Genomic DNA, 14,027 nt, shown 5'->3' with positions numbered 1-14,027 from the left:
TGGCCCACAGGACTATTATTAGGTATTTATATAGCACCATCATTGCATGTGGTGCTTTAAAGAGCAATAGAGGTGTGCACATGTTTCAGAATAAATGAGGGCCCATTCAGTTCACCTTTCCTTTGTTCCAAAATGAATACACAGAGTAATGGAAGGAATTTGGGACTCCCATTTGTATTCATACCTAGTTGTATGAATATTCAGTGGGATGTGTGGCCAGGTCTTGTGTATATGTCTCCAGCAGTGTCAGCAATGCTAGCAGCTACTTTGTTATTTACCCACAATGCCCTGGATGTCATGAATCTGGGCATTTGGGAGGAGTAGTGGCTACGATTATGGGGAATCTTTCTGTACAAGGTGTGGTGCATTGTGAATCAATAAAGTGGCAGCTGATGAGAACAGCCACTGAAAACAGATCTCCTGCCTAAAACCATTTTTTTTTTCAAATAAAGGAAATAATGCCACCATGAAACAAGGGCAGTGAAGCCAATGTGAAATCTACAAATGCATTTCTATGAATTCATTGAATTAATTATGAAATAAATGGCATTCAACAAATTGAAAGAATGGGGTGGGGAAGATGACAAATTTCACGTTCATTCCTACAGATTAACATAGGTTAAAAGCCATGCCCATGGGGAAAAAACATGAGGAGGGGAAGAAGCAAATTTAATCGGGTGATTGTGAGCAAATACATAAGACACATATTTGGGCTTATATTTCAACCAGAGTCTGAAGGAAGGGTTTGAATCCAAGGCTTCACCAAAATGCACAGGAGGTGCATTTTGAGGCAGTAATGGAAGAAAGTGATGGGTGCTCTAGGAAACTTCTCCAGGAAGATATAGGACAGAAAAAGAGGCAAATGTGTGAACCCTTTTAAAGCAGCAGATTTTGGGGTGACGAATGATGGTAAGAGTTGGAGGCCATATTCAGGATTATAATGCGAAAAAGGATGGGAAATGGGATAGGATCACAGTCATGGAGATCTCTGAAAGCAAAGACAAGGAATTTGTATCGAATGTACATGGCGGAGACCAACTAGGTTGCCATGTTTTTACTGGCCCTGTTCCTGTTACTTTAGCTGCATAAGGAAAGTAAGAAATTTAGTGGATGAAGATTTTTCTGTCAGAGGGATTAAAGTGGTTGTGGGAAACTTCACCTGTTAAACACCCTCTACCAGCTGGTAAAGGACCAAAAAACAAAGGTAGCAAGCTCATTTACGATGAGTCCTCATCCCTCCACAGAAGGTAGGGGAAAAGAGAGCAGGTTTACAGAGGAAGCATTTTTAGCTACAGAAACTGGTTGGGCAATTGCAAGTATTACAAAAGAAAGCTGTGGGGCACCAAATACAGTCAGCTTTTTTAGTAAATTTCAGCCAGCAGTTGAATAATTTAGATGTCCCATTAATAAGTTAGGTAAAGGTAAAGGGACCCCGACCATTAGGGAAAGTCGTGTCTGACTCTGGAGTTGCAGTGCTCATCTCGCGTTACTGGCCGAGGGAGCCGGCGTACAGCTTCCAGGTCATGTGGCGAGCATGACTAAGCCGCTTCTGGCGAACCAGAGCAGCGCACGGAAACGGTGTTTACCTTCCCGCCGGAGCAGTACCTATTTATCTACTTGCACTTTGACATGCTTTTGAACTACTAGGTGGGCAGGGGCTGGGACCGAGCAATGGGAGCTCTGATCAGCAAGCCCTAGGCTTTGTGGTTTAACGCACAGCGCCACCTGAGTTCTAATTAATAAGTTGGGAAGACCAAATAGATGGCACCGTGTCATACCAAGTCAGGCCCTTGTTCTATCTCTGGGGTCCCCAGCGTGGCATCCTTGTATCCCACGGTGCCCTTGGACATCCCCCCTCCAAGCACCCACCAAGGCCCTATGCCCCTCTCAGTTTTTGTTTTTAAATTTGGGATTTGGGCACAAAAGGGTTGGGAATTGCCTGCTTTTGGTGCAGTGTTCTGCATTTTTGAGAGGAAGTTCTAAGTAGCGTTCATTTTTCTTCTGTGAGAAGAAGTGGGAATTTTCATAGAGTCACAGAATTGTACAATTGGAAGGGACCAAAAGGGCCATCTTGTAGTGCCCATGGCAGTTTCCAAGATTTCCAAGTGTGCCTCCAGGTTGAAGACCACCTGGTCTATCTGGTTCAGTATTCTCCAGTCTGAGTGGCAGGCAGATGTTCTCCACATTCTCAGGAAGGAGTCTTTCCACACCCTAGTACCTGAGGTTCTTTTAACTGGATATATAAAGGAACACGCCTAAAACTTCCTGCATACAGAGCATGTGCCTTCCCAGTGTATTATAGCTCCCTTGCAACTTCCTGTCTACCCTTAAAACTCTAAAAGTATTTGGAGTGGCTTCCAATAAGCCTGAAGACTAAAATTCACCTAAGTACTGCAATTTTGGCCCATTCTTTTTATATAAAATGTCAATAATGAGCTGCAAAGGGGTTATTATCATCTTTTGATCCTCATCTCTTCTTGAATTCTGCCTCCCCAGATGGATCTTTACAGAAACCTTTGCAACCAGGAACTCTTATTCCATTTGTCAACTCCCTCAGGCGAACTCCTGCCACCCAAACACGAGTGCAGCAATCTCCAACATATCAACATATCTCCTCTCTGCCCCGAGGGATTGGCACGGCTGAGACGGGAGCCAGGCCGAATTCCTCCCACGATTCTTCATTCATATTAGTGCCCCGAAGCGGGAATAGCCGAGCTCCTTCTGTGTGTAGCTCAGTAATGTTGGACACCAAGGAACTGCCTACAAAAAACGAGTCAGCTCTAAAGCCACCTGCATCTGCTCCACCCTCCATTCTGGTGAAGCCAGACACATCCAGGAACACCACTGAGAAGGTAACAGTGGGTCTAATTCACCACAGGGGTACTTTTATATTGCAAGTGTGATTATGAAAAGCTTTGGGGTGCAGGTGGGGATATTAGAACTGCAGGGCAGGACAAATCCTAGCCAACGTACCATTACTTGGTAGGGTAGGTGGAGAAGGTATTCACCAAAGAACTCAACATTACAATGTAATGATTACATTGACTTTTTTCAAAACAAAATAAAAAAAAAATAGAAAAAATCCTTCCAGTAGCACCTTAGAGACCAACTAAATTTGTTCTTGGTATGAGCTTCCGTGTGCATGCACACTTCTTCAGATACCTTTTTCAAATGACTTTTTTGTTGTTGTTGACAGAATAGGACTAAGATTTTAAATCATGCTCCTGTATGTGTCATTCATGATTTCTCAAGGAGCATGTCCCTATTGTGAGAGCATACTCCCCATTATGTTAGTTTCTCATTAGCCCAACATCACCATAAATTCAACATTCTGTGCTCTCTCGCTCTCAACATGCCAAGGTATTCATTCACTTCCCTCTGCAATCTGCTGGAAAAGATCATCCATGTCATGGTGGGTTTGTGGATTGAAATGAAAAGATGGAAACTGTGGACATGATTTATCATTGCCACAGGAAGCCTAATTGCTGAATATGTGGTAAAGTTATTCTATTTCCTGAAGGTTAGGTTTTGGGGATAAATCGTCTCAGACACCCAGGCCAAAAGGAAATAGAAGGCACAAAGTGTAAAGATAGATAATACAAAAGCAAAATAATAAATAATCACTAAGCATCTACATAGCATTTGTGAGGAATCAAAGAACTTCACATACATTTCCCCCTCTGTTCCTTACAACCCTGTAACATAGAATTGTCTCCATGATTTATTTATTTTTAAAGATGACTTCCTTAAATGCACCTAGTGAGTTGATGATTTCTGAATCAGGAACTTTCTGATGCACAAATCACCCACTGTTGTTGTTCAGTCGTTCAGTCGTGTCCGACTCTTCGTGACCCCATGGACCAGAGCACGCCAGGCACGCCTATCATTCACTGCCTCCCGCAGTTTGGCCAAACTCATGTTAGTAGCTTCGAGAATACTGTCCAACCATCTCATCCTTTGTCGTCCCCTTCTCCTTGTGCCCTCCATCTTTCCCAACATCAGGGTCTTTTCCAGGGAGTCTTCTCTTCTCATGAGGTGGCCAAAGTACTGGAACCTCAACTTCAGGATCTGTCCTTCTAGTGAGCACTCAGGGCTGATTTCCTTGAGAATGGATAGGTTTGATCTTCTTGCAGTCCATGGGACTCTCAAGAGTCTCCTCCAGCACCATAATTCAAAAGCATCAATTCTTCGGCGATCAGCCTTCTTGATGGTCCAGCTCTCACTTCCGTACATTACTTTGTCGGCAAAGTGATGTCTTTGCTTTTTAAGATGCTGTCTAGGTTTGTCATTGCTTTTCTCCCAAGAAGCAGGCGTCTTCTAATTTCGTGACTGCTGTCACCATCTGCAGTGATCATGGAACCCAAGAAAGTGAAATCTCTCACTGCCTCCATTTCTTCCCCTTCTATTTGCCAGGAGGTGATGGGACCAGTGGCCATGATCTTAGTTTTTTTGATGTTGAGCTTCAGACCATATTTTGCGCTTTCCTCTTTCACCCTCATTAAAAGGTTCTTCAATTCCTCCTCACTTTCTGCCATCAAGGTTGTATCATCAGCATATCTGAGGTTGTTGATATTTTTTCCGGCAATCTTAATCACCCACTACCAAGACGAAATATGTATTTGTGCTGACTATTAGTACCTTTTGGAGTGGAGTGGACCAGTGAGCAAGTAGTTGAGGAAACTTTTGCATCTCTCAAAACTCTTAAGCTAACATGTTACTCGGTTTTACAACAAATGACACTCTAAAATCCACTCAGCTGTAAAATGGGTAGGTGATCTATTGGGATTCCGAGGAAGGCAAAGGTGACTAGAAACAATGCTGACTATATTAGCTGACACATATAATGTACTTTTCAGAAATATATCCTCTTCTATTTGTCGTTGTTGTTTGGTCGTCTTAGTCGTGTTCTACTCTCCAACTTTCTAATGTTTACCTGAAGAAGATGTAAAACTGGTTGTAAAAGAAAATGTAAAAGTTGTTTGTTTGTCATGTCCACAGACAGCAAAGACAATGCTGGTGGCAGCCTTGTTGGAATGAAATAACTCCTGATTTCTCTTCCCTTTCAGCAAGTGAAAACTGTGAGATTTCAGAACTCCAGCCCACCACCATCCAAGAGGCACAGCTCCTTACCTTTACCGACCCTCTCCAATGGTAAACCTGAACAAGGAGGGGTCACAGAAGCACCCAAGAGCCCTGAGATATCAGCTCTCTACTCCCACCATATTATCATCGCTAGTCCAGTTTCTCAGAGGAGGATGCCGCATCCCAAGACCTCATCACTGGACCTTTCTGGCCAAGCAGGCCACCTGACCTTTCCTACAAAAAAGCATTATAATAGTATGTCTGAAAACTGAGACGGGTAAACATAGTTTAGATTGCTTACAGAGAAGAATGACAACAAATGTCCAAAGTGAAGCTAACAACAGCTACCACGTACGCCATGGATCTCGGATCCAATCTGTCAACACAAATTTAAGCCTCGTAGAAGAGCTGGGCTTCTTTCAGGCATCTACACCACTGCTGGTGATATAGTGGATTGGATGCCACTCCCCCCCCCCCATATTGGACAGAAGTGTCTTTTTTGAGTGGCTTTGATCTGCAACTCAAGGTGCAAGCGTGCATCATGGATGTGTCGTTCCCCATATGCAAAGACTATCACAAAATTAATTCCATTGCCACAAGTAGATAAAAATAGGATGGAAAGGAGAATAGAGTGTGAGTATGGCAGGCTATTCAAAAGACAAACTGCTCTAAGAAAGGTTCAGCACTGTGCAATGCAATCCTGTCAGAAAAAGACTTCTCTATACCTTCCTTTACCTTCTCTGTACTTTGGTTTTCTTAATTTTATAGTGGATGAAACCACTTCCTATCTCCACTCACCCCCAGCTCTTGCTCATTTATCAAATTCTCCTTATATTTTGTTTAGCTTCGCAGTATCCATTTAAAGTATGTGGAGATAATTTATATTAGGTTTTGAAGCAGATTTTTTTTGTTTTTAGAAATATAAAATGTTTCCCAGCCTCATCATTAGTAAATCAAGGGAGATACTGAAACACAACCCATTGACCACATATTCCCAACCATGAATTTTGGATCCTGCTTTCATGGGGTTGGCTGGCTGATTATAGTGTGCATTGCACCAATCATACCTGGTAACCCTATGGTTCAAAACCAAACCTAATTCCAAGTTATCGAAAACAAACAAACAAAAAACTAATTCACAAATATGCTTTAAGATATGAGAAACTCATGCTGAAAACCTAGGAAGGAAGGTGCATGGTTTAAGACTGAAATCCTACCCACAGTTACTTGGGACAAAACCTCATTAGAAGCAATGGGATTTACATGTGAGAAAACTAGCATAAGAACAGGTCACAGATGTAAGCATCCCATCTTGTCACATGTAAGCATTCCAGTTGACCTGGAAGTGGACTAGGGGTGGAGGACAACTTCATTTGGTTCACATTTAAAACTAAACCTGATTTGCACCTACCAGACTAACACACAGATTGGAACATAATTATTCTTAAGATTGTCAACTCAATATATATATATACATACAGAAATGACTTTTTTAACTGTATGGTTTATTAGAAATGCATACCTAGAAAAAAATTAAGTATTCAAGTCCCGTATTTATTTCCAGTGCTTTTTTTCTTTAAAAAAATGTTTAGGGGGTACTCTCCTTTTGACTCAAGAAAATCACCATTTTATAGTTCAAATCAGGGGAAATAAATACAGTAAATGGACAAAAGTACAAAGATCCACAAAATGTTTAGGGGTATGCGTACCCCTGCATGCCCCCAGACAAAGCACTGTGTATTTCAATACATACTTAAATATTTATTTAAATGCAAGTTTTAAAAAAAATCAGATTGTTGCAAAATGGAACAGAAGGGACTTATGAATGAACACATTTGAAACTGACATGGATTGAAAATGGATTGATCCATCCACCCCATTGTCCATCCAGCTTCCACCTAGGTCCTCCTAATCTGTAGCCACTCCTCTGCCTGCCTTCCATCTTTACCCACAGGCAGCAGCATGATGCTACTGGAAGACCAGCCAGTTCCACCCCGCAGAAGGCCTTCCTTTTCCTCAGACCCACCTCCTTACCTTATCAGCAGACCTTACTAGCTCACCCGCACAGTGCTTGCTTACTCCCAGCCTCTCTTGATCTCTCCGGCTAGCTAGCCTCAGCAATAAGCAGAATCAGAAACGCCAGGTCATTTTAACCCAGCTACGGCTGATGTTTAGAATAGTGCTATGTGATAGAATGTACTGGTAGTTTATTTTCTTCCCACTGCTAGTTCAAAAGCCATGCATTCCAGCCAAAGCACGGGAGCATGAGATTTTGTGATGGAACCTGCTGTGTCATTTCAATAAAAGGTTGGGAGCTGCCGCTCTTGGGTGGTTGCACAGAACGAACGAAAGTGACACAATAGAAGTTTGCCGCTCACGCCAGGTTGGACAACACTTGAAGGGAAGAGTTTTCCTTTGGAATCAGAACAAGGGGTTGCTAGGAGTACCCGTTGGCTTAACATCAACCACATTTTCATCTTCATTAGTAGCAAAATGCCACATTGACCCCTATTTCGGAGGCAACCTACCTTCGGAGCCAAAATGCATCCCCATATTGTTTGCAGAACCAGTTCTCTGACCTTTGTAGAATTGTGCTCTTTTATTTACCCATGTTAGTTTCGTGAAGTCAGGTATGCCTTAATGTTCCCGGTGCATACAGAGTGTAGAGGGGTAGTTCACAAACTGCAGAATGCTTAAGGAATAGAGCAAAATGATCAGGTAAGGTAAAGGTAAAGGACCCCTGGATGGTTAAGTCCAGTCAAAGGCGACTATGGGGTGCGGTGCTCATCTTGCTTTCAGGCCGAGGGAGCCAGCGTTTGTCCACAGACAGCTTTCCGGGCCAGCATGACTAAACCACTTCTAGCGCAACGGAACACCGTGACAGAAACCAGAGTGCACAGAAATGCCGTTTACCTTCCTGCCGCAGTGGTACCTATTTATCTACTTGCACTGGTGTATTTTCAAACTGCTAGGTTGGCAGGAGCTGGGAAAGAGCAACGGGAGCTCACTCCGTCACGGGGATTCGAACCACCAACCTTCTGATCGGCAAGCCCAAGAGACTCAGTGGTTTAGACCACAGTGCCACCCTAGCAAAATGATAAATGAGGCTGATGATTCTAGCTAAGCAACATTTGTTTCAGGTCTATTTCACGCACGCCTTTCATATGCAGCTCAGTGCTTTGTGGTTTGGTGAGAGAGCTTATATCCCTCTACAGCAGCAGGAGGGGTCCGCAAATGCAACCCTCTAAGCCTCTCTATCTAGCCCTTCAGACTCTGCCCACACCACATCTTCTCCTCAGGACACATGTCTTACCAACTCTGCTTTGCACCCCTTGAGTGATTTCTCCTGGGTGGGATGTGTCCTTGAACTCTGATAATGACTTTTGCTTCTCAGGAGGATAGAGATGGGTGTATGTCAGAACTAACCTACTGGGCAAAGTTAAATGGGGATGAGGTTGTAGCTCAGTGGCAGAGCATCTGCTTTGTATGCAAATGGTCCCAGGTTCAATCCCCAGCATCTCTACGTAGGGCTGGAAGAGACCCTGAAACCCTAGAGAGCTGCTGCCAGTCAGAGTAGCCAATACTGAGATAGGTAGACCAATGGTCTGACTCAGTATAAGGCAGCTTCCAACATTCTTCATGCACATTCATTTCCTTGCCCATTTTTGCCTCTGGCCTCACCCACCATTGGCATGTGGCCCTCAAAGGTTGACCACAAAGGAATACAGCCATCAGGCTTAAAAAGGTTCCCTCATCCCTGCCTTACTATTCACACCAGGATCTGGACTGGGGGCCCCATGCCTGCCATTTGCTCTTTCAAAAACACATTCACAGAATTGTTAACTGGACAAAGGGTGTCACAGCCCAATTGCTAAGGAATGTATCTCGGTCAATCTAATAATAATAATAATAATAATAATAATAATGTATTTCTGCACTAGGGATACTCAGCCTTCATTCTGTGTCCACAAAAGCATCTAACAGCATAAACTCTTTCCAAAACTGGGTCTTTGGGAGAGAGGGTCACTTTGAGTTCCTCACTATATATAATGTGCATACACATTCATGAGACTCACTTAAGCCCAAAATATCCACTGTGCAAGAAAAAAATATGCAGATGGAGTCACTGGCAAATGCTCTGCTCACTGAAAATAGTGGTGGGTAGATGCCAGTTGGGAGAAACCAACAAAAATACATGGAAAAATGGGGCTGGCATTTTTTTTGGGGGGGGGGGACAGACTCCTCTTTCATCCATTTGCATTAGTGTGCTTGTTTCAAAAGCCAAAGCTGGCTAACTCGGCGATGTCAGGGTTTGCGGAGCTGGAAGGGCAGTTTTGCTGCACCAGATGAGGCCCATGGGCCAAAGATCTGACAGGTCTGATGCAAAACCATGACAACCTTATGATTGCTTGCCTTGAAGCAGCAGGAGCCCTGGCACTGGGAAAGCTTTAGCTTACTATATGCTACTGTAATTATCCGCCAAGAGGAGTCATTTGAAAATAAAGAAAAACCTTTCCAGTTCATCGGAAGCAGCTGCTCAGTGCTGGTGCTGTGGCAGATATGAAAACAAAGCTCATTGCCTTCCCAAATCAAGCTTTCCCCTGAATATAGAGCAGACTAAGCTAAAGCATGAAGGAGCTGCACCATGTCAATTCAAATTACTGAATTGCTATTTGCCATGTACGCCCTGGTTTTCACTCGCAAGGTGCTTTACGCTCAGTATCTCACTTGGATGAGTGTGACTTATCCTAGCAGAGCTATTTTCCATGTTGAGGCAGATCTAGAATTACAAACACAGGTTTCCTAAATCTCAAGCCCAGTTCTTGCAACTGGACCTGAATGTCTGCCTTCACAAGAATCCCAGGATGCTGAAAAAGTCGAAGGTTAATGGTGCTTACTATATAATTTGGACCAGCAACACCTCCACACATCTTGAATAAGGATGGATGGAGGTTTTGCTGGTCCAAATTATATATTAAACACCATACGTCTTCTACTGGTGGGTTACAAGCCACAATTGGGTTGCGCCTTGACCTAGGGTGAGTAAACTAGGGATGAAAGATTGTGTCAGCCCATAGATAGCCAACAGATCGCTGTGGTCTGCAGCTGAGGGCTTCCTGCAGATAACATCTTCTCAAGACGTCCCTTCTGCACAGCATGGGAATTGGGGCCTTTCACACAGTAGCACCTACCCTTTGAAATTCCCTCCCCTTAAATATTAGGGGCCTCCTCTCTTGTCATTTTGCCACCTACTGAATGTCTTCTTCCAACAAGCCTTTTAAGCTGAGATTTTCCCCGGTCTGCATCTGTATATACGTAGTTTTTAGATGATTTTAGACGTGTGTTAATTGTTTTAGCATTTGTGCACCTGCCGCCCTGGGCTCCTTCGGGAGGAAAAGCGGGATATAAACTGAATAAGCAACAACAGGTCAGGGAGGAAAACTGGCAGGGGGTTTTCTTTGGGCTTCACTTCCAGCAGGAAAATATTTTAGGCTATCACTGTTTTTTGCTGGGCAACAACATTCCCAACACGTGTGCAATCCACATACAGGCTGCTCATCTCTGCTCAGTAATATCCGTATGATGGATGCAGCAAGCATGGCTCAAGAACAAGCAACTGGCTGTGCTGCCAAGCCCCGCCCCCAAAGATGGTATCTCTTTCATGTAGTACTTTACCCTGTCAATTGGGAGATGCTAGAGCTGGGGTGATGGACCTGGAGCCGTCCAGATGTTGGATCCTTGATCACTGGTCATGCTGCATAGGGGGCTGGATGAAAGTTATAGTCCAACAATATTTGGAGGGCCACAGGATCTCCATCCTGGAAAGGAGAGGGGGAAAGCAGCTTCTAAGGCCACCAAACAATCCTGAGGGGTGTTGTGCAGGACTCAACAGAAAATTTCTTCCCAGTATCTTCAGACAAGCAATAATAATAATAATAATTGGAAAAAAGTTAACCTTCAGATTTATCCTCCAGGAAAAGAATCAGGCCAAAAAGGATTATGGGAGTACTTCCCACAGCAACATACTCATTCCAAGGGGTTAAAATAAGATAGCTAAATAGAAATATACTAAGCTCTCTCTCTTTTTCCTCAGTTTTAACCACTCCTGCTGAGAGATTTCAAAGAAGCCCCCGAGGACTTGGTTTTCAGAAGTGTTGAGAAACTTCTAAGCTCTCAAGGACAGATATAAGGTTTGCAGGGAACCAGAACTCCTAAAATAGATATCAAATATAAAATCAGAGCATATCCAGCTAAAGCCACTTCCCCCCCACCCACCCACCAGTTTCATCTTGCATGTCTTTATTACGCAGACTTGTTAAATCTCAGGTAGCTATTGGGCCAGTTCTCAGGACTTCAAGGTCTCTCCAACTTCTAGCCTAGGTGTGGGGACCTTTGGCCTTCCAGATATTGCTGAGCTACAACTCCCATAATGCCTAACCCTTGGCTATCCTTGCTAGGGCTGATGAGATTGGAGTTCAGCAACATCTGGAGGGCTAAGGGTCCCCACTCCTACTCTAAGTTGTCATGGTGTTCCCCAGCTGTGTTGGATGACAACTCCCATCAGCCACAGTCAGCATGGCCAAGGGTTGGAGATTATGGGAGTTCTCATCCACACCATCTGGCGGCTACCTCTGCTCTAGGCCATCCTGCACCTACAGATAATAAGCTACATTAAATCACCAGCAACACCTTAAAAGTGTCCCAGTTCAGGCACAATGCTGTGAATACACAAAGAACACGTCTGCACTGGTGCTGGCTGTTTCTGCCATTGTGATGACACCACATCCATCTACAACGAGCAAACAGGCTACTACGCTGATTACATGGATCAGAAATGCCTGGGGAATTCATTTATGATTCCAGTTTGACCCTCACACTTGCACTTGGGAGCACAACCAAGCAAAAATCTCTTGCACTCCTGGTTCAGCACCTTGGGCAGTAACTTTCTGGCACCTCATCGCAGAACTGCTCCCTGGACCCAAAGGATGCATGAGTAGATAGTGTGAGATGAAGTTACAGAGTGTGGGGTTGTGGTCCATAGGGGTGTGGTATGTGCTGGATGTGTATTGGTTCCTTTTCTTGAAACTAGTACACAGATGCACTCTAAAAGATCAGAGACATTTCATATGGCCTATAGGACAAGTGCCACTTTCTGCTGTCAAAAAATCAACTGGATACTGAAACTTTTATGAGTGCAATCCAACCGTCACCCATATAATGTGAGCGCCTTCAAATGTGTTCCCACCCAGTGCCTTATGACAGCAGGCAGCAACAGCAGAATCAGGTGGGAAAGAAAATGCTTGGGGTTTGGGGGGGGGGTGTTTGTTTGTTTTTTGCTTACATCTAGTCGTATGAATTTAAAAGCAGGATGAAGGGAAGAAAAAGATGGTGAAATAGTTCCATGCTGTTCTACAAAAAGCATCTATTTTGAGGCAGGGCAGGAGATCTCTAAAGCCAGCTACTTGTGGAGGATGCATCAGCACTTTGATGCCATGGTGATAGGTTCCTTAGCAAGACCAAAAATAGAGCAAGATGGATGAGAGGAGTTCAGAGAGGGGGTGGACACGTTTTACAGTGATGGATCTTTTTTAAAGACTGCAAAATACACCCACTTTCCTGGTTTAATAACTGCCTTTTCCTCAAAGAAGAGAGAAGAACGAGGAACAGTGACTATTGCACCTTTGGTGGAAAGGAACAGTAATATGTTGAATGAAGGTGCCGCCCACTAACCATTTGGGAAGGGCAAAGTCACATAAGCAAGGCCTTGACCTCTGCTGCACCCCTGCTTGAAATGAAACGAGTTTTCAAATAATCACTGAAACAGATATAATCAAGCTGGCACAGAATTCCACAAAGCTCAGAGTTAACCCATAGCCAGGTCATATCCGCACATTTTGGGAAGAAGGGTTGCAAAACTTCGTTCTCTCTCTTCGACCATGTGAAACCTACCAGGAAGGAAATCTAAGCTGGATGCTCCAAGCTTAGACTGCATGGCTTAAGCAAACCATCTTTGTGTTTCTATACAAATAATTTAGAAACATTTACCATTTTGGAACCTAAGTTATACTGCCTGTCTTTTCTTGCTGCTGTATGGAAAAGAACATGAATCAGACCTTTCAAGAGTTTGTAAGTAAACCATTTTTAACTTACCAAACGTGTAGTCTCTTTCTATGCTACTGTAAGGTTCTCGGTTAGTTGCTCATGAGTAAGCAGCCAGGACTCCGCTGTTTCCTTTATTGATTTTATGGTGCAAACTATATACAGTGCAGAGCTAAAAAGTTCATGTCTGTATCAAGCGGTGTCAGAATCCGGGAACGGCCCTTTCTGGTTCTGACCCCAACAAAAGAGTTTCTGTATACAAAAACCCTGCCTTCCATCCTTTCTTTTCACCCCATGACGTCTTTGGGGCGACGGAAATTGCTTTCCCCCTGTATCGCCCTTGGGACTGGGGGAGTGCTGGGTCTCTCTTGCATCCCCAGAGCCTCTACTCCCTTTCCCCTGTGAACTCTCCCCCTCCTCGCTGGACGTCTCACCACTCTTTTCACTACCAGAGGAGGTGCTACTGGCAAGGTGGGACTGGGGCTCTCTGTAGCATCCGGAGAGCCCTTCCACCACCTTGCGCTGCATCGGGGACAGTTCCCTGACAGCTACTTTGGAAGCAACTTAGAAAGGGATATTTTAAAGCTCTAACAGACTATATTTCCACACATTGCTTTGGTGCATGCTTTGTGATATTAATTCTCTGCTGGAGCTCTCTCACCAAAGAGTACTTGTCCCAAACCTGGATCTTAGGCATCTGGGGAAATTTTTATTTTATTTTACCATGTTTAGTATATATTTTTTTCCTTTTCAACCAAATATAAAACAAATTAAGACCAACAGTTGGAAGTGTCTCAGTATCTCTCTCACGGAAACACAAAGGTGAAAAAACTTGATCTGACACA

The 14,027-nt window shown here is 43.8% G+C and overlaps 1 protein-coding gene across 2 annotated transcripts in view; it reads left to right on the top strand.

The window, feature by feature from the left end:
* Positions 1 to 6,548, top strand: part of SH3RF2 (SH3 domain containing ring finger 2) — a 76,213-nt gene extending 69,665 nt beyond the window's left edge. For both annotated transcript variants that reach the window (XM_033140007.1, XM_033140006.1), the window contains 2 exons: positions 2,497 to 2,852; positions 5,067 to 6,548. In XM_033140007.1, the coding sequence (XP_032995898.1) occupies positions 2,497 to 2,852; positions 5,067 to 5,354 (644 nt within the window). In that variant the 3' untranslated portion in view covers positions 5,355 to 6,548. The remainder of the gene's footprint in view (positions 1 to 2,496; positions 2,853 to 5,066) is intronic.
* Positions 6,549 to 14,027: the final 7,479 nt, after the last annotated feature.

Source organism: Lacerta agilis, chromosome 2 (genome assembly GCF_009819535.1).
Source record: "Lacerta agilis isolate rLacAgi1 chromosome 2, rLacAgi1.pri, whole genome shotgun sequence".
Classification (NCBI taxonomy): domain Eukaryota; kingdom Metazoa; phylum Chordata; class Lepidosauria; order Squamata; family Lacertidae; genus Lacerta; species Lacerta agilis.
This window is presented reverse-complemented; position numbering and strand designations above follow the sequence as displayed.